The 20,280-nt window shown below is 51.5% G+C and overlaps 1 protein-coding gene across 7 annotated transcripts in view; it reads left to right on the forward strand.

The window, feature by feature from the left end:
* Positions 1-20,280, forward strand: part of MSI2 (musashi RNA binding protein 2) — a 428,839-nt gene that overhangs the window by 372,937 nt on the left and 35,622 nt on the right. Inside the window, exon 11 of one of the 7 annotated variants that reach the window (XM_032162826.2) lies at positions 3,184-5,428. The exons of the other annotated variants lie outside the window; for them this stretch is intronic. Coding sequence (XP_032018717.1) covers positions 3,184-3,224 — 41 coding nt within the window. The 3' untranslated portion in view covers positions 3,225-5,428. Of the gene's footprint in view, positions 1-3,183; positions 5,429-20,280 lie in introns of those variants that run through there. 7 annotated transcript variants of the gene reach the window in all.

Here is a 20,280-nt window from a genome sequence, read left to right on the forward strand (position 1 = left end):
TCTCTCTTTTGGAAAAGGGGGTCTGCGAGGAATGGTCTTTGGGGTCTGTGCGCCTCTCCGATTGTGTGGGTCAGAGGGTGCAGGGAAGGCAGGCACAGAAGCAGAGGTTCAAGATGGAGGAGTTTGAGTGCAGATGGCTCCCCCACCAGTGTCCCCTTGGGCTAGGGTGGTTCCCCATCTGAGAGGGGCCTCAGCAAGGCTCCTCGGCCCGCACTAAGGAAGCCATCCCCAAAGATGCCCCCCAGCAGCAGGCTGCTTCAGGATGGCCACAGGCTCCCAGACCTGAAGGAAGGAAGGGCACATGCAAGAAGGACCTCCACAAGAGAGGCCAGCACTCCACCAGCCACTGTCATTAGACTTTCCCATTTCCAGGCAGAGACCCCCACCAGGCACAGGCACAGAGGTAGAAACTCCTTCTGAAGGGGTCACACTACGCAAGGGGCAGGACCTGCATTTGGACCAGGCGGTCTGGGCCTTAACTGCCACCCTCCACCGTCTCCCTAGCGTCCATTTGTCTGGTACAATAACACTAGCCACAAGTAGCTACTAAAACTTACGTTTAAATTAAAGTTGGCTGGGTGCAGTGGCTAACGCCTGTAATCCCAGCACTTTGGGAGGCCGAAGTGGGAGGATCACTTGAGGTCAGGAGTTCGGGACCCGCCTGGCCAACATGGTGAAACCCTGTCTCTACTAAAAATATAAAAATGAGCCGGGTGTGGTGCCAGGCGTCTATAATCCCAGCTACTCAGGAGGCTGAGGCAAGAGAATCACTTGAACCCAGGAGGCAGAGGTTGCAGTGAGCTGAGATCACACCACTATACTCCAGCCTGGACGACAGAGTGAGACTCTGTCTCAAAAAGAAGAAGAAGAAGTAAAAAGAAAATTTCAGTTCCTTTAGAAACACTGACCATATTTCAGTGACTCAGTAACCATGTGTGGCAAGTGGCTATTGCCAGCACAGAATGTAGAACAGCCACCGTGGAAATTTCTTATGGGCTGGTGCTGTTCCAGTGCCTAAAGGAAGAGGGCTGATATTTGGGGGGTGCATGGTCCACACACTTACACATGCGCACCACTCCTTCCCGGAGAGACCCGTGGGGTCAGCATCCCTGTGCTTCGTTCTCTGCCTGTCTTGCTCAGCCCAGAAGCTGGTGGCAGGTTCAAGGGGAGCTTTTCCTCTCACTTCCTCCCCTGGCTTCCCCTCCAGGGGATGACAGGCGCAAAGGCTCACGCATCTTGGCCCTCCAGGTGCAGCACTGATCTGTGCACTCAGCCTGCACAACCTGCTCCCCTCCGTAATCAGGCTGCCATTGCCCCTGAGTGTGATGCTAGTCCCAGGAGGACAGAGTTGAGGATCTTAACATGGAATCATTGGGGGAGGGCATCAATGTGGACCCCATGCTAAGGCCCCTGTCTCATCAGAGGGCCTGCCCCAGGGCCCCCATGAGCTGGCTCAGGAGACATCTGGTAGAACTCTGCCTCCAAGGCCTGCACCCCTGGGCCTGCCTCAGGCAAACGGACATGCAGCAGTGACCAGATTGAGGCTGGGCAGAGTGAGATACGGTCCCCTGAGTGCCCAGCCCTTCACCAAAGCCAAGACTTTGGGAACTTGGGGGGTTGGGCTGCGGGGAGGAGGATAGAGCGGGGTTGGAGTGTTTATGCCCAGGGCCCATCTGTTTGTCATGGCCACAGCCCCTGCAGCTTAATACAATCAGGCGGGTTTGAATGGGACAGAAATCAGGCATTACAATGTACAGACAGCAGCTTCCTGACCTTTGGGAGTTAGCTGCCCTGTTCTCAACCATCAAATTTTTATTTTTCCATCCTTCCCACCTTCCCACTCACTATGGAAGCCTCTTGATTCTCTTAACTAATGGCCAGAAAGGGGCCATCAGTGGCCACAAGAGTAAGGCTGCCTGCTCTCAGGGAGGGCAAGAGTGGTGTGGCCTGCCCACCCCACTCATCTGAGGAGCCAGGCTGGGGTCGGCGTCTATTCCCCTCCTAACGCCCTCCCAAAGGATATGCTCCTTATGGAGTGTTGTGTCTGTGCTTATCCCAGATGCCTCCCCAAGCAGCCAAGTGTTTCCAGACACAAAGCCTAGGTAGGTCCATGTGTCGTTCCAGTCAAGAGCGCAGGGAGTAGCTGAGCCCCTCTAGAACCAAACTTGATGCCTGCTGGAGCCACAGCCTCAGGGCCAGAGCTACAGAGAAGCTTCGGGATGCCCTGACTTCCGTCTGTCACCTCATGCCAATAAGGAAAGTTTCGAGTGGTTCTGGCTGAGGCGGCTGGGGTACAGAAGGGGGACCCAGAGATGGGGCAGCCCAGCCCTCTGCCCTCTCCTCGTCCCCATCAGGTAGATTCTGCGGACCCCTGCCATGCCCCAGTGATCCTGTGACTTCGTGACATTGCACAGCAGTCATGTCACCTCCCAACTGTCCTGATGTTTTCTTTGTGGTCTTTCTTTTCAGTGTCCTCACTGTATGCCCACTTCACCCACTTCCCACCTCCGGTCTCCCTCATGCTGTGCGTGGATCCCGAACCTCACCCAGCCCCTTTCTGAGTCCCCCTAGCAGGGCCGTGCCAGAGAGCTAGCTGGGAGAAATGAAAGCATGCCCAGGTCCTAGAGAGCTCTGAGCCTCTTCTTCCTGGCTGTTCTCACTCAGAAACCAGGTAGCCTGGGTCCCCTTTCAGGAAGATGCAATCTCATCCCCTTTTTGAAGGGTCCTCCTTTCCACCTGGACTTACCCTTTCTATGAACATCCATCTCATCTGGTTGGGGATGCAGATACCACTCTTAGTAGAGCCTCATTCTCGCCATGTGACGTGGGGCTGCAGGGACCTTCCTGGGCCACACAGCTGGTGGCAAGTTGCACCTGGCTGTGCCCATCTTCAGAATTCTATGAGAATAGATACAATGTTCCTAGAGAAGGCTAGACACTGGATAGTTTTTAGAGTGGGGAGTACTTCTTTTCTAGAAAGGCTGGGTGGTGACCAACCACTCTGGGAACAGCTCCTTCTTCCCACATCCAGGTGTCCACCCTGGCCCAGAACTTGGATCAGGACCCCATCTTGAATTATTATGGGTTGTGATCAGGGGTCTCCCCTGCTTCCTCTCTTTTCCCCACTCTGGACTTCTCATTTCAGTTTAATCTGTTAATTTCTGTTCTTATTTCACTTTGCAGACTATTTGCCGATTTCACAAGACATAATTTTTATCAACTAGCTCTTAAGAGAGGCATAGCAAAGTGGGGTTTGCTACCATTTCTAGAGAGAGAGGACACAGTCCCGGCCTGGGCCGCCCCCGCTCCAGTCAGTGCTCACTGAAAGTGTGTCTTAGCTGCCTGTTTGAATGAATGTTCTTTTTCTCATTTTTAATTCTTGGACTCGTGTCCTCATTGCTTCACTCAATTTAAAAAAAAAAATTATTCTCCAGTCCCTTCCCACTTTTCTTCTTGTATGCATTGTGACCGACCCCACTTCCTCAGAATGTAACGGGGCCAGAGGGAAACTTCTCACAAACTTCGTAGAGCCTCCTCAGGGGAAACTAGGAAGAAGACATCAAATGTTTTTAAGTCATGACCAAACAGGCTTGTTGGGGACATATCACGGGGTGAGCTTTGAAGTGCTGGTGGTCCAGAGGGGTTGCAGATACGTGACTTGGAGCACCTGTGTCTTACGATGGACAGCGATAAAGGTGAACACACAGAGACAGACTATTCTCTAAGAATGTGAAAAATCTAATCTGGAAGAGGAGCTATATAAACACTATCTGACTGTCTTTGTCTTTTGGGGCCAGTGGCTGTTGCCATAATCACAAGCCTGTCTGTCTTCGAGAAGGGACAGTGGAGTCACCCAGGTGCTACCACACGGCAGGCACGGTGGGCACCGATCCACAGTGGGCCCCGCCTTCCCCAGCTCACCTCCCTGCCCGTGCTGGCCTGGCCTTGCCTGCTGGCACCATTGGAGTAGGAGGGGGTGGAACACAGGGGGCCCATCCTGATCAGGCCCCATCTCAAGGCTGGCACTCCTGCCCATCACCCTTAGAAGGATCTTTTCCCATGGCTTGACTCCCTCCATTTCCCTGACTGAAATACACCCACTCTCTTGGATTAATGACGTACCACTCAGTTGGACCCTCAAGAGTCACCGCGTTGTCTGTGCTGGTAGTTTGTGAGAAGTGACCCGTGCGCTTCCATTTGATGCATTTGTTGTGAGTGAATCCATACATTTGAATGTCATTGTCCTTGAGACCCTACATGTGCAGATTGGTTCATCTCATTAAAGATACTTGATGTAATAATTGGTTAGTTTCCTTTTATTTTCCTGCAGGCTTTTCCATGAGTATTATTTTTTTCAAAGAACAAATCTGTATGGCTTTTCTCCCCCTCCATATTTTGTTTTGCTATGAATTGCTTTGCTTTGGTGAACTTGTTCTAGTATGCTTGCCTCACAAACGTTTTAGCCATTGTGAATTTTCTTCATCTCTGTAAATAGTTCATCTATGCTTCTCCCCGATGACGTTTTATTTTTTTCCCCTGTAAGCAACTGAGGTAGAAAAATAAATTGTTTACCATGGACATGCTGTGTGCTGCTGTCTCTTAGCCTGACAGTGTCCTGTTCTCGCTCCGGGGGAGGTGAATGCACTGAATAACCAGCACCGATGACAGCCTAGTGCAGTTTCTAAAAGCATGCGAACTCCCCCTGGCTGCCGCCTGTTCCCAGCCCTCCCTGCTTCCTGGCATCCCCTGTACTTGCTTGAGGTGGTCTGTCCTTGAGCAGAGTGGCAGAGCATCTGCATGCACCAGCTGCACAGTATCGCCCCGATGCTCCTTCCTCTGCCATGGCTCCCCTCTCAAGTGAAAATGCCACACACATCTGGAGCCCCTCACATCTGTGCACTAGGTATGCGCGCAGTCTCACCCTCGCGCACACGGGCCTGTGTGTGGTTGTGCACGTGGCCTGCTTTCCTGACTCCCCAGAGCACTGCAGGTGGAGGAGGCACCAGTGTATGGTGGGAATGTTCTTGGATATGAAGCCGGAGGACCTGGTTTCCAGGTCCCACTTGGCCACTTAGTAGCCATGTGGCCTTGAGCAAGTCATATACCCCTCCAAGCCCTGAAGATAATGAAAGTGCCTAGTTAGTTGAGTTATTACAATTAAGGGATAACATGTGCACGAATGTGCCTCGTAAGTTGGTAAATGCTATCAAATTGGAAGTTTTAGAAATAGTGGGCACTGATGTTCTTACTAAGTCAGCTCTCCAGAGTGGTTTTCCCATTTTTATCCCCCATGATGGATCTGTCATCAGTGAAAGGAATGATACAGGATTCCTACGTGAAGCTAGAGACTTGCTAGGACTTCCTCCCCGCCCTCACATCCCATCCTTTCTCTTCCCTCCTCCCCCATTTTGCTATCACCAGGTGCTGAAATAGGTACCAGACATCTGGACATGAATAAGACTGACTCCTTCAGATGCTCTTGGGCTAGCCAAGGGAGAGAGAAGCAGTGATAAGACCAATGGAACATCATGAGACAGGCACTTCACTAGAGAGAGGGAAGCTCTGGCCAGGCGTAACGGCTCACGCCTGTCATCCCAACACTTTGGGGAGGTCGAGGCGGGTGGATTGCCTGAGATCAGGAGTTCAAGACCAGCCTAGCTAACGTGGTGTAACCCCATCTCTACTAAAAATACAAAAAATCGCCCGGTGCGGTGGCGGGCACCTGTAGTCCCAGCTACTTGGGAGGCTGAGGCAGGAGAATCGCTTGAGCCTGGGAGGTGGAGGTTGCAGTGAGCCGAGGTCGCACGGTTTACTCCAGCCTGGGTGACAGAGTGAGACTCTGTCTCAAAAAAAAAAAAAAGAGAGAGAGAGAAGCTGTCTATGCTGTAAGGGTGCAAGGGTGGGCTGCTTGCCCAGAGTGCCCTCTAGAGAAGGTGACACCAGAACTGGGTCTCAAAAAGCCAAATAGAATTAGCCAGGTAAAGAAGGAAAGGAAGTATATCCCAGACAGAGAAATGACATGCTTAGACATTGAATCAGATAGTTTTAAGAAAGAAGAGAAACACAAAAGTAATAAAACACAAAATAATAATGGACTAAACAAAATAAGAACTCATTTATCTCTCATGTAAAAGAAGCCTGGATGTGGCTCCATAATACTCATGGTCTGGGTTTCTTCTCTAATCTCATTCTATTCTCTTCAGCATAAGACTCCACCTCATAGTCTAAGAAGGCTGCTCAAACTCCAGCCATCACATATTCATCCCAGAAGAATATATCTCTTCCCTTTAATAATGCTTCCTGTAAGTCATGCAGGACATTTTGCTTAGATCCCATTGGTCAGAAGTTGGTCACATGACCAGTTTCAGCTGCCTGGAAACCTCAGAGGTGTCTTTTTTCCAGGTAGCCATGTGCTCAGATAAAAATAAAGGATTTTGGTACTAAAAAAGAAGAGTGGAACGGCTACTAGTAGACACTTAGCAATTTCTGCTACATACCTGAGAGAGGAGACATCGCAGGTGCCAGGGCTTGTGAGTAGTTCAGTGCACAGGGAGCTTGCAGAAGCATCTTGGGTGGGAGGAGAACTACAAGGCTGGAGCCATGGTGGGCCTCCTGAGTCAAGTTTAGGAAGTTAAATTTGATCCCTAAAGCACGTGAAGTACTTGGAGATGATTTCACATAGAGAAGTGATGTGGTCGAACTTCCATAGCGAGTCAGAGGAGTTTGGAGAAGTGGGGTCCATGAGGGTGAATCTGGAGGATTGTCCCTTCTCTCTGCACCCTATCTCCTCTCTGCCTCATCCTCTCTTGGCTCCATCCCTCTCTCCCTGCCTGGGGCTGGCTGGTGGTTCTTTAAGCCCTGCAGTTCTATGCAGTTCTATGGCCCTAACCACCAAAAGGCCTCTGGGCCAATATTTTGGCAACCAACAGTAGCCTCAGCCACAGAGCACTCGGGGTGGCCAGGAGGCCAAGCTAACATGTCATGGCTTGGTGCTGAAGCCTCCCTCCCAGGATACTGTGTGCAAACGGCAGGGGCAGCGCAGCTCCCCGGGCAGGGAGACCCTCTCCCAGCCTGCTGAGCTTGAACTCGGGTTATAAAAGTGCCAGTTTGTGCTCCTACCTCTTCAGCAACGGAAAACAGGTTTGCTCTCGGGTGCTGATGCTGACTGATGAGCACTGACTTCAGAATGATGTTGAGGCCAAGTCCTAGCTCAGCAGAAAGGACGGCTGTGATTAGCGATGTGGCCGATTGCTGCCCCAGGAAGGACTCACGGCCTGTCTGCCATGTAGCTTGCCTTCTGTATTCCTGTCCAATGATGGTTCTTCGGTGCCAGGTGATTTTCCATCACTCTAAAAGATACGCGGGGGAGTGGGGAGGGTTGGTGTCTGAGGAGAGGCATATGCTGGCTCAGGGATATCCTGTTCCCCTGGAGGGAAGCCGCTGTAGTCCATTGTCTGTAGGGCCTGCTTGCAAGGTAAGCTTCGGTCAAGTCATCAGGTCTTTGAGCAAAGGCAGAGGCTTGTGGTCTGTCTTAGCTTGAGGGGTAGGGGTAGGGCTTGGATGTGGAAATCAGAGTGAAGGGAGTCCAAGTTCTCAGGAGGTGGAGGAACTGGCATAAGCAAGGTGACCGAGAGAGAAGCTTGGCCATAGGCAAGGGGCTGCATCCTGAACCTGCTGTCACCCACCTGCCAGATCTGTCTGGTCATTGACATTTTGCAAAACATTCCAAAATGCTGCAGCTGCCATGCTCAAGGCCTAGGACCCTGGCTGGGAGTGGTAACCTGGGCCACCGGGGGGAGCAACTTCAGAGCCCTTCCATCCACCCCCTCCTCTAGCCCACCCAAGTGGCAGAGACCTCTGTGGTCAGTCCCCACTCAGGAGAGGCGAGACCCCGGGGTGCACTCAGGGAGCTGCTTCCTGCCTTGGCATCTCCTGTGTCCTGCTCTTTCTGGCCTAGTTCAGTGAGAGCACAGAGCCCCCCTCCCCAGGCTCTGTAATCTTGTCTGCGGAGGCGATTCCAGACTTGCCTGGATGGCCCCTCATTTTCCTGTAAGTTGAAACTCCTTCTTTCCTCCTGCTTAAGTTTTTAAGGGGCTCTTTCCTCATCTCCTGCCCCAGAAATGCCCTCACTGGGACCCCTGACAGACCCTCAGGCTCTGCCTGGTGCAGTGCTTCTGGTTGGCTTCCAGAATGGAGCCCAACCAGTGAGCAATGGCTGGTTTCTTGCTAGTAGGGAAACAGATCTTGAAATATCAAGACGGGCTAGTCGGTTTCCCAGGTAGGCTGCCATAAGCATGGACTCATGCGTCCAGGGACCCCAGCTAAATATTGCAGCACTGTAAACAGAAATGCTCCCTGTCAAGAAAAGCCCTCCTGACACAGCAGCCCCCACACATCTGTCTCATCACCAGCCCTCTAATCTGAACATCCCTGCAGCCCTCGAGCCTCGTCTCTAGGGATTAGCCCTTCCCCGATTAGATCCACAGCCAGATTTCGAATCACAAGCCAGCCCCCTCATGGCCAGCCCACTCCTGCGCCACCTGTCCCTATGTATACTTGGGGCTTATCCTCTCATTTGAATATTAAAGGCAAGCTTAGTCAGGAAAGCATGTCTGCTGCTTTAAAAGAAGACAGAGAAGTAAAATTCGGTGGCACACCCCAAACCCAGACCGGCCGCGGCACGAGGCTCGTCGGGGCTGTGGATATGTTGCCACGTTCCTCCCTCGGCGTGGAAAATCAGGAGTTGACTCTATTCCCAGATGAAAGCAGAGCACGGTGCCTAATAGGCACTTAATAAACGTTTGCAGAAATGAATTGGAGCAATCTGAATTGACGAGAATTGTGGGTTTCACTTTCGATCAGCTTTCTGTGCCTCTTGAAGCTCCTCTGCATAAATAAAGAGAAATGTGACTAAGTGAGCGCTCGGCTCCCCATGGCAAAGCCCAGAGCCCCGTGTCCTCAGGCAGGAAGCCGGGATACTGAGTTCTTGCCCTTAGCTTGCCAGGAAAATAAGGCCATCTCTAGGCCTCGGTTTCCCCATCTATCGAATCGGGCTATTGATCCTTCCTCGCAGGTTGTTGAGAGGGCTAGTGGGACCGGGAATGATCTAGTGCTTTAGAAAAGGTTAGTGTCATGACCAAGGAGGGCAGCCCGGCCCAAGGAGCAGAGAGCCCCACTAGCTATGGCAGGATGGCAGCAGCTACAGTGAGGGAGGCTGCAGGTGACCCTACACCTCGTCCTCTGTGGACTGAGGCCCCGTGCCCACCAGATCTCATTTTCCCCCACTCCCCACCTGCTTAGGTCCCTGTACCACCAGCCTTATAAAGTCCCCATTAAGTCTGCTAGCAGGAACTTAATCACCTTTCTTCAAGCCCTTCAGTTTTCATTTCCATCAGCAAAAACAAGTGAAAGGCTGCAACTTAAAAAACAAAGCAACAACGAAAAACAGAAAATTACTCAGCATGTGAAATTCTAGGCAAAGGGCAATGCCAGGCCTGAGGTTCAGGTAGCTGGTGCCTTCTGGCAGCCAAGGACAAAGCAGAAGGCAAAGATGTGTCCCCCACCCCCTCCTCTCCAGGCTGAAAGGAATCCTGCACAGAGACTTTTTTGCAGATCCCAGGTCAGCTTGTATCCCCTGCCCCTGAGAGACCCCAGCCAGCTGGGTCACTGCCTCTGCTCTCTGTCTCTTCAGCTGGGGCAAAGGCACATTCTCTGCAGAGAGCTGGAGACAGTCATCAGCACCCGACCCGAGACAGGGCCTCCTGGGGCACAAGTTGCTGAGCAAGGGTGCAAGGAATTCAGAGCCTGAAGGAGCATCCCACGTGCGGCCAGATGTGTTCCTGAGTGATTGGAGCAGCTGCACAGGGTACAGAGGGAGCCGTTGACTCTGCTGGACAGCCTTCAGGAAGGGGCAAAAACTTAGTCCATTCTGGTGACTGTAATAGAACACCATAGACTGAGTTGCTTATAAACAACATAAATTGGCCAGGCACAGTGGCTCACTCCTGTGATCCCAACACATTGGGAGGCCAAGGTGGGAGGATTGCTTGAGGCCAGGAGTTTGAGACCAGCCTGGGCAACATAGTGAGACTGTGTCTCAACAAAATATTTAAAAAATTAGCCAGGCACGGGGGCACACACCTGAAATCCCAGCTACTTGGGAGGCTGAGGCGGAAGGATCACTTGACCCCAGAAGTTCAGGGTTATAGTAAGCTGTGATTGTGCCACTGCATTCCAGTCTGGGTGACGGAATGAGACCCTGTCTCAAAAAAAGAAACATAAAGTTATATTTCTCACAGTTCTGGAGGCTGGGAAGTCTAAGATCAAGGTACCAGCAGATTGGACATCTGGTGAGGACCACTTCCTGGTTTGTAGACTGCCATTTTCTTGCTCTGTCCTTACATGGTGAAAGAGGTGGCCAGCTCTCTGGGGTCTCTTTTATAAGGGCGCTAATCCCGATCATGAGGACTCCACCCTCATGACCTAATCACCTTCCAAAGGCCCCACCTCCTAATATCACCTTGAGAGTGAGGATGTCAACATATAAATTTTGGCAGGGACATAAACATTCAGACCATAGCAGGCAACATCCGAGCCAAGTTTTGGAGCACACACAGAAGTTCGCCAGGCAGATGATGAGGGAGGGTATTCCACCTCGAGGGCCAGCAGGAGGCCCAAACACATGATGTGTCTTCCCTCCCTCGCATTCCTGCCTCCATGGATTCCCCTTCTGGGCAGAGACTGTCCTAGTACTTGGGCTGAGACAGCTGGACAACAGGTTTTGGCATTGGGAAGCCAGTGCCACTCTTCTCAGACCCAGGGAATCCCGGACACCTGTTTTGTGAGCCAGGGATGCTGACCCCACCTGTGCCATAGAAGGCTGTTCCCCTGCTGGGGCCTTTATGCATATGGCTGTGCAGCCCCAGTGGGCTCTGGATGCCAGCTGGCCAGGGCTGGCTGCCTTTGAGGTGGGAAAGGGAGAGGCAAGTTTAGCCTCCTGTTCCTTCCACTGAGGCCCTGCTGCCCCACCCTGAGTCTGGGCAGGTGCTTGGCTGCCCCCAGGGCACTCCTGGTTTTGCAGGGAAAGGTCTGAGGCCAGCCTCACAGTTCCCTTAGTGGTACGTGCTTAAGGATTCCACGGGCTTTCTCCTGAACCCCAGGACCAGCTTTGAAGGTGCTGGGATTCAGGTAAGGCCAGGAGCGCCTCTCCCCATCCCCCTGTGTCTGTCCTGCCTCCTCTACCCATCCATCTCTCCATCCTTCCTTTAGGTGTTTAGCATATAGTCACCAAGCACTATGTCACAGGCCCTGCCCTGGATGCGGGGGACACAGTGGTGAATGAGAGGTGGGCCTCTGCCTGCTCGTTGGGAACAGAGCAGCAAACAGGATTCCACTCTGGCGGAAGGACCCAGGGAGGCTCCTCTGGTCCAGCCCCTCCTAGAGGAGGTGGGGGGAGCTGGACAAGACCCTGTTTCGAGGGCAGCACATCAGGGCAGGAGGGCACTGGGAACCATCAGTCCAGCTGACCAGCACAAGCGCTGGGGCTCCAGGCTCCACATTCATGCCTGTGGTGACCACCTCACACATGTGATGGCCACCCCAGCTGCTTCTCCCTGGCCCTCCACAAGCTCTTGCCTCCTGCTGTCAGATTAACCCGCCAGAGTTAAGCTTGCACTTCAGATAAGACATACCCCATCACTCACAAGCGAATTATCAATGTTATCTGTTAAAGCCCTTTGGATGCAAAATGCCATGTAAATTAATAGGATTTTAGAATAGGAAGGCACCAAAGGGACTTCTCAGCTCCGCTACAGTTATTACCTTGGGCAATAATAATAAAAATAGAAATAAATGTTATTATTCCACTTACCAAGCAACAGATAACCGTGCTGAGCGCCCAACGCCATCATCTCACTGAATCACTGATCTTCACTGTGGCCCCAGGAGGAGGTATCATTAACTGGGTTTTACAGAGCAGGAAAAGGAGGCAGAGAGGGAAGTTAAGTAACTTGTCTTGGGTCCGACAACTAGTAAGTGTGGGGAATGGGATTTTAACCACCGTTGTGTACTATTTTATTTAACCTCTCTGGACCTAGAATTCTTCACCTATTAAATGGGAATAGCAATGTCTTCCTTGTAGTGTTGTAGCAAGGACTCGCTGAGATGATGCAGGGACGCTCTGTGGCCATGAAAAGTGCTCAGATGGTGGCTGCTATTGTGTTATCATTAGTGTAATGACTATTTTCTCATCATCAAAGCCAAGCTCTTCCATTTTACAGGTGAGGAAAGTAAGGAATAGAGAAGGCCGTCCTCCCATCCACCTTTTCAACATGGGCTAGAGTGTAGTGGTATAAACTACTGGCTGTTGACATTTTTAGATATTTCTGTACTAGCTGGTAAATGGCTGCTGCCCTGAGCCAAAGTGCCTCCCCCCGATGCTGAGCTCTCCCCTGAGACCCCCTGACCGCTCCACAGTCTACCAGTAAAAGGGTTGGTGCCCAGCATGGCAGTGTCTGCCCTTCAGCATCTGAAACATCGTCACTCAGGAGACAAAAGTGGTGGAGCATCGAGGGGAGGGAATTTAAGATCACAGATGTTCATCTACTCACTGAGCTAGTGATGGGGCCAAAGTCGGAAACCTGGAGTTTTTCAGCAAAAAAAAGTCGGAGCACTCAAGACTTGAGCGTTTGCTGTCCTGGTCGGCAGAGGTGAGGGCCACTGGATTGGGGTTTAGGATCCTGCTGTGGTGGATTCATTGATAAAGCCCATATGATATGAAGCTGGGGAGAAAGCAGGCATGGAGAAGGAACCCAAAGAGAGTGTAAGATTTCAGAGTCTCAGCAAGAGACCCTGTTGGAAGGAAGCAAAACTGTGACTCTCTCTGGCAGGTGGGTGTCTGAAGTTTTGGGTACAGGGAGAAGTGTAAAAAGCATCGGAACAGGGAACTCTGGAAGGATCAATGGTCAGAACATTCGTAGTTTGTCCTGACACCCATTGGCGGTAGATGAGAGAGTGGCTCAAAAGCAGAAATTGCCGTTGTTATGAGAAGTTAGGGAAGAGGAGGGTGTGATTGGGAAGAAAAACTCTCAAGATAGTTTGTTGATGCCTCTTTTGAAGCTAGAATCCCTTCACTTTGAAGGTCTCAGTCTGGGTCTCAGAAAGACAGGCAGACAGATGTTTGTTCTGTGGGGAAGTAGGTGTCCCTAGCCTATTGAGGAGCCACAGGCTGCTGGCACAGGGTAGCAAGGGCTGGCTTTGGAATGAACTCCATGTGGACATTCTCTCCCTTGAAGTCCTGCTGGCCAGAGAGCGACGCTGAACCAAGTGTCTTGTGGGGCTGGGGGCCGGCGTCAGAGCCCTTGTAATGTGTCAGCCATTCCTGATGCTAGCTGTCTGGCCAGCACTGCAGCAAAATGCACATCATCCCCAAGACCCTGGATGGTCAGGCCAATGATGCCTGAGGCTGGAACTCTCTAGGGCCTCTGAAGTCAGGGATCTGTCCCCTGCCTCCACATCAATGGGTAGTAACTAGAAAGAATTACCTGTGTCTTGGTCATGTGTCCAGGGCCCAGCTCAGCAGTTTTTTTTTAACTGAATTGAGTCAAAGTGGTGAGACCTTTTGGGGGTAGGTCAAGATCATGGCTATGGCAATACCTCCATTTTCTTTCTCTCTTGCCACTTGATCTTGGAGAAAAGGATTCATTGGAATGGCCACTCCTACACTCCCATCTTTGAGGACTGAGTCTTCTGAGTGCTGTCTCTATCTTCAAGTGGCATTTGGTGTAGCCACACCCAGGTCCTTGAGCTCAGCTAGAGGACCCTAGAGCAGACACAGCCAATGCCTGGTTCCAAGCTAGAGGGGTCCAAAGCACAGGTCCCCCACCTTCTTCCTGGAAGAGTTAGCCACGGCCTCCTTTAGCCCAGGCCCAGCTTACCATTAGCCAGTTGTATCTCCTTGAGCAGTTGATCTGTGTGCAGCCTGTCCTGGGACCCCAGTCCTATAAATAGAGCCCCTTTGCTGTCCACAGCTAGCAACTCTAAGCTCCATGAGGGCAGAGACTGTGTGTTGTTCACTGCTATGATTCCAGTGCTTAGAACTGAGCTTGGCCTGTAGCAGGCACTCAGTATTTACTGGGAGGGCACAGGGCTGAGAATGGGTCTTGAGTTATCAGTTCTGCTGCAGCTCACTGCGGAAGTTCTGGGTGAGTGCAGGTAGTGAATGCTAGGCCCCAGCCCTCTTTGGGGAGTGATTCAGGGGTAGAACGGGCCCAGGGAGAAGGATACTGGGCCAGAAGTCCCCAGATAGAGCTTTCTGCTTCCTGCCCCCTGAGAGAGTTGCAGGACACAGACTACCTACTGCAGTGTTCTGAGCTACAGCTGCAAGTCGGAATCCCCAGGAGAGCTTTGGCAGTTTCTGTTGCCCTGGTTGCACCACAGACAGATGATATCAGAATCTCTGGAGGTAGGGCCCAGGTTGTATTTTTCAAGCTCCACAGGGGATTTCTGGGTGCAGCCCAGGTTGAAAAGGTACCCTACTGGAAGAGGGGAGGCAGGAGGAATTTCCGTGGAATTCGGCTGTGGGCCTGGAACACCCCCTACGGGTGGGATGAAAATGCCCCCTCTCAGAGAGACTGGGGGCGGGCGTGAGCTCTCCCTCCGCAGCCCAAGACACCACGTTCTGTTGTGGAGAGAGAGGTTGAGATTGAGACCAAAGCCTATTCTCGAGCTGCAGAATCTGTTTGCCAAAAACAAGATCCAGTGTTGCGAAGGGCCCTGCTGTGGGTGGGCGGGGAAAGGTCTCTCCCTATTCCTGGTCCTCTGCTGGGTCAGTGGGGTGGGACAGGTGCTCCACTGTGTTTCCTGAGTGCTTCCCAGTTGCAGGGAACCTGCGGACAGACACACACCTTCTGCTCCCGGCTGGGCCCCCTGGTTCCGCACTTGCCTCTTCTGAGAATTTCTTTGTTGCTTCCCAAGGGTGCTGCCTAACTTCTATTTTATGCTTCCACAAACCCATTCACCCGGTCAGAGGTGTCCTGACAGAAACACTTTCTGAAACTTCAACGAAGGTTTGACATTGCGATGCACCTTCCTTTTAGTCCTATCCGTCTGAAGAGTTACATACATATCTTTTTTAAAATTAAGCTAAACGGCAATTGTATTAAACATTATCTGGGGCACTTTTGTGCCATCCCTGTGTTTTAGGAACTAACACCCTTAGGGCTCTTGACTCCAGGACCTCTCTCCTTTAGGCAACAGGACCAACCTGAGCCGCCAACCTCTCACCCTTCCCAGCAGACAGGCCTGGCCTTCGCATTTGGCCCCTCTCCAGAGGGACAGATGACAGGTTCCACGTGCCTGTCATTTTCCCAGCTGCAGCTGAGGGCGAGGCATTTCTAGGCCATACACTCACTCCCCAGCACCCCCTTCCCCAACCAGCAGCCGCAACCTTCTCTGTCTAGGGGTCCCCATGGGAGTGACGTGTTGGTACCCTTGGGAATGTCAGGCTTTCTCCCAAAAATATGTGTTTGAAACAGATTCCTATTTTAAATGCCAAGGACGCCAGGGTAAGTTTTTGTTTTTTTTTTTTCAAATGGAAATACATCTTCCTTCAAATCAAAATGTGACAATCTGATCATGTAAGTGTGTCCCTTTGGTTATCAATTGTTCCTCCCCTTTGCACCCCTCTCTTCTGATCTGAGTCCCTTGGTCCTCCCACTCCAAACATGTGCCATCCACCTTTTTTCCACTCTTGCCCCTTTGCAGCCTCCAGCCACTGTCTTTCTCTGCACAGAAGTCAGGGGCTGTGGATTTCCTTGAAAAGAACCAGCCCTGTCTCATCAGGCTGGTCTGCCCAGGAGGTGGGAGCATCCTGGGCCAGCCAGGATGACAGATGGCGGTGTTTCCAAACTCTCATAGGACATGTTTCCTACATTCTGGGTGACAGTTTCTTCTTTTGGTTGCTTGTTTTTTAGTGTTTGGATTCGGTGAAGCAACATTGGGTTTAGCCAAGAACGTTTGAACCATCTATAGAAATTGCTGCTGGAGAGATGCAGGCATGCTGGGGAAGGGGGTGGAGAGTGCTTTAAGTAAGCACAACATAGGAAAAATTGTTTCATAATGGACCATTCGGGGCCAGTGATGCATATTACGAGAGAGTCTTTTGTAAAGATTCCCCTTAATCACACCTATTGGAGCCAGAAGGAGCCTCAGAATTCTCTCATCTCCTCCTTTGAGAGAGGCACAGAGAGGCCACTGACTCATCCAAGGTCACAGAAATAAGTAGCAACTGGGCCAGAACCATACCCCAGGCAGTCCACTCCCAGACCAGTATCTTCTCAGACCAAGAAGGGGAGAGGAGGCAAAGAAAAGGGTTCATGACGTAATACTCCCCAGCCCATGGGACAGAGGGCAGTATGCTTTCAGTGGTAACTAAAAACGAAGACCCCAAAGCTTTCTCTAAATCAAGGGTTCTCTGCCTACACTGTGCATCAGAATCATCTGGAAGGCCTTTAAAAGACACAGAGACCCGTGTCCCACCCGATTCTGTGGGCAGGGTTGGGGCCAGGGTTAAAGCTCCTCCAGGCTGGACTGAGACCACTGCACTGAGTGGAGACATTGCATTGGCTCTCACAGGGGACCAGCCACAAGAGTTAGCGCCACCCCTGTATTCTCAGGAGCCCCTTTGCTTCTGCAAAGTGGAGGGACTGGCAGACTGAAGATGTGTGCCACAAAGTTACTTTTTTACAACCTTGGGCTGTACACTGGGGTCATCTGGGAAGTTTTTTTGGTTTTTGTTTTTTGTGTTTTTTTTTTTGAGACAGAATCTGGCTCTGTCACCCAGGCTGGAGTCTAGTCGCACAACGTTGGCTCACTGCAACCTCCGCCTCCTGGGTTCAAGTGAATGTCGTGCCTCAGTCTCCTGAGCAACTGGGATTAAAGGTGCCCACCACCATACCTGGCTAGCTTTTTTTTTTAATTTTTAGTAGAGACAGGGTTTCACCAGGTTGGCCAGGCTGGTCAGGACTCCTGACCTCAGGTAGTCCTCCCGCCTCAGTCTCCCAAAGGCATGAGACACCACAGCTGGCCCTGGGAAGCTTTTACCCAATGCCGAGACTGCTCGGCAGACCAAGTAATCAGAATCGCAGGGGTGGGACCTAAAAGTCTGCATTTGTTAAAGCTTCCCAGGTGGGTCCAGTGAGCAACCAGGGTTGAAAATCAGCACCCATACAGAGCAGGGCGCTCCCATTTGTCATAGCTGTGTCCCATCTGCTGGATGAATCATGCCCCTGGACCCCTCCAGGGGTGTTGCTTGTGCCCCCACTGGGGTGGAGGATCGTGGGACTAGGGAGGCTGCTTCTTGTAGGTAGTGCTGCCTTTCAGCTGCAGTTTACCCAGAGCAGTGACTCCCAGCCCATACCTTCATCCACTGTATCAGAGCATCCTGACCATCATCAACTGATGCTCATTGACAGTCTTCTGTGGGGAAGACTCTGGGCTGGGTCCTAAGTGGGACATGTGACTGAGTCCCTGCCCTAGAAGAGTTTGTCACCCAGCAAGAGAAATAAGATATACACACAAAAATAACTGTGCTTAGGTAAGGAAGAAGCTGGTAAGTGCCAGAGAAGCAATAAAAAGTAAGTGTGGTATCATATCATCCTCAAAAAATCCCCAAAACCCAAAAGTACCATTGACTTCTAATTTGCACTAGATCATCACAACTCCAAAAAGTCCAGCAAAGTGTCTCATCCACTGTCAGCAGGTTGGTGACATCTTTCACTTAGATGAGTCACTAACCCCAGAGCTGTGTTAGCATCAACCTCAGAGGAGTTGGGTTTATCATCCTCCTCCCCGCAGACAAGCTCAAGCAGGGTCTGAGATGAAGAGACTTTAGAGGTCATCTTGCCCAACCTCCTTGCAACAGAGAAAAGTTACATAGGGCCCAAAAAAGTGAAGTGTCGTGTCCAATTGCACAGCAAAGCAGGGACAGCCAGGGCTGAAGGCTGGGCTTTGAGGCCAAGCCGGGTGATTCTTCTGTTATCCCACTCGAAGGGCAGAGGAACTCCATTCTAGCAAGAATGGGTCTTCGAGTCTGACTCACATTAAACATGATGGTTCCTACAAGCCGTGGCCCCTGTTCATGCCTGGAATTCCACCATTAGTGCTTCTTTCTTTTTCACCCAGGCATCCTCTTTTTGAATATAAGGTTCCCAAACAGGAGGGGCATAACACATTCCTAGCACCTAAGTTCCAGGTGGTCAACCTATAGCTCTCAGACCCTCTGAGATTTGATCAGCAAAATGATTTTCTCTTTTCTGCTGGATTTACTAACGTATGGTAGGTATTAAGCCACTAGGGTCATGCCTGACCCCTTGGCCCAGTTGTCATTGTTAGAGCTAAACAGAATGTGTATTCTAATTTTGAGCTACGTTAGCTCCACTAAAATTATGCTATGAAGTTGGAATATTATGAAGGATACCAGACCACTGTAATCAATAAGAAATTCAGGCCTGGCACGGTGGCTCACACCTGTAATCCTAGCATTTTGGGAGGCCAAGGTGGGCAGATCACCTGAGGTCAGGAGTTCAAGACCAGCCTGGCCAACATGGTGAAACCTCGACTCTACTAAAAATACAAAAAAAAAAAAAAATAGCCAGGAGTGGTGGCACACACCTGTCATCCCAGCTACTCGGGAGGCTGAGACATGAGAATTGCTTGAACCCTGGGGGCAGAGGTTGCAGCAAGCCACGATTGCACCACTGCACTCCAGCCTGAACATCAGAGTGAGACTCTGTCTCAAAAAAAAAGTAAAGGAGAAAGAAAGAAATTCAGGCCGCCTGTGCGCTTACTACCAGCTGACCATGGCTCCTACCTTGGAGACAGTGGAACACCCCTGCCTGGAGAAGAGTCCTGTCTTGAAGACAGGGCTGATGGCTGGACAGAGACCTGGTAGGCCTCATCACAATGGCAGCTGTCACCAACTTTTTTTTTCTTTTTTTTTTTTCTTTGAGACGGAGTCTCGCTCTGTCGCCCAGGCTGGAGTGCAGTGATGCGATCTTGGCTCACTGCAACCTCTGCCTCCCAGGTTCAAGCAATTCTCGTGTCTCTGCCTCCCAAGTAGCTGGAACAGACATGCGCCACCACACCCAGCTAATTTTTGTATTTTTAGTAGAGACAGGGTTTCACTATGTTGGCCAGGCTGGTCTTGAACCCCCGACTTCAGGTGATCCTCCTGCCTCAGCCTCCCAAAGTGCTAGGATTACAGGTGTGAGCCACTGCACCCGGCCAAAGAGTGTTTGTTTGTTTGTTTGTTTATTTGAGACAGAGTCTTGCTCTCTCACCCAGGCTGGAGTGCAGTGGTGCAGTCTCGGCTCACTGCAACCTCCACCTCCCAGGTTCAAGTGATTCTCGTGCCTCAGCCTCCCAAGAAGATGGGATTACAAGCGTGTGCCACCATGCCTGGCTAATTTTTGTGGGTTTTTTTGTTTGTTTGTTTGTTTGTTTTTGTAGTAACAGGGTTTTACCATGTTGGCTAGACTGGTCTTGATCTCCTGGCCTCAAGTTATCTGCCCACCTTGGCCTCCCAAAGTGCTGGGGTTACAGGCATGAGCCACCGTGCCTGGCCTAGCTCTCACTAATTAAGCTAATTCACTGCCAGGCATTCATCTAAGCACTTTGCATATATTAATCCTGCACTAAAATGGTCATCTCCTTTACAGTTGGGGACATCAAGGCAAAGAGAGCATAAGCACCTTGCCCAAAGTCACACAGCTAGTAAGTGGCTGAGCCAGACATCGAACCCAGACAGGCTCCAGGTCTGCGTGCCCTGCTGTTTGCTGTGCTGCCCTGCCTCAGGGGGAGGAGTCTGGTGGCCCCTTCACACATTGGCCAGGGAAGCTATGTTGAGGAGGGACCCCCCACCACCACATTTCCAGCAGTGGAGGGGTGATCATTTCCCACTCTGGGCAGTGGGGTGCTGGGCATCTGTGGGCACCCATGGACCAAGGAGCTCTGCCACAGCTTTGCTTGGCCCGAGGCCCTATGAAGAAGCCTTGAGCCCTGCCAGACCACCTGCCTGGTTCCCTGCAGTCTTCCCCCCAGCACTCTCTGCTGAGGCAGTCCCCTCCTTGATAACCCAGCCCCTGGTTTCCCAAGGAAGTAGCCTGCCGCAGATGACCCCTGCCTCCTCAGGGCCTGGGGAGAAATTCTGAAGACAGTGCCACGTGGCCACTCTGCCAGGCGTCTCTCCCCTGCATTTCCCAGCCCTCCCAGGTCCAGCCCCAG

This window comes from Hylobates moloch, unplaced genomic scaffold, assembly GCF_009828535.3.
Source record: "Hylobates moloch isolate HMO894 unplaced genomic scaffold, HMol_V3 SCAFFOLD_10, whole genome shotgun sequence".
NCBI lineage: Eukaryota > Metazoa > Chordata > Mammalia > Primates > Hylobatidae > Hylobates > Hylobates moloch.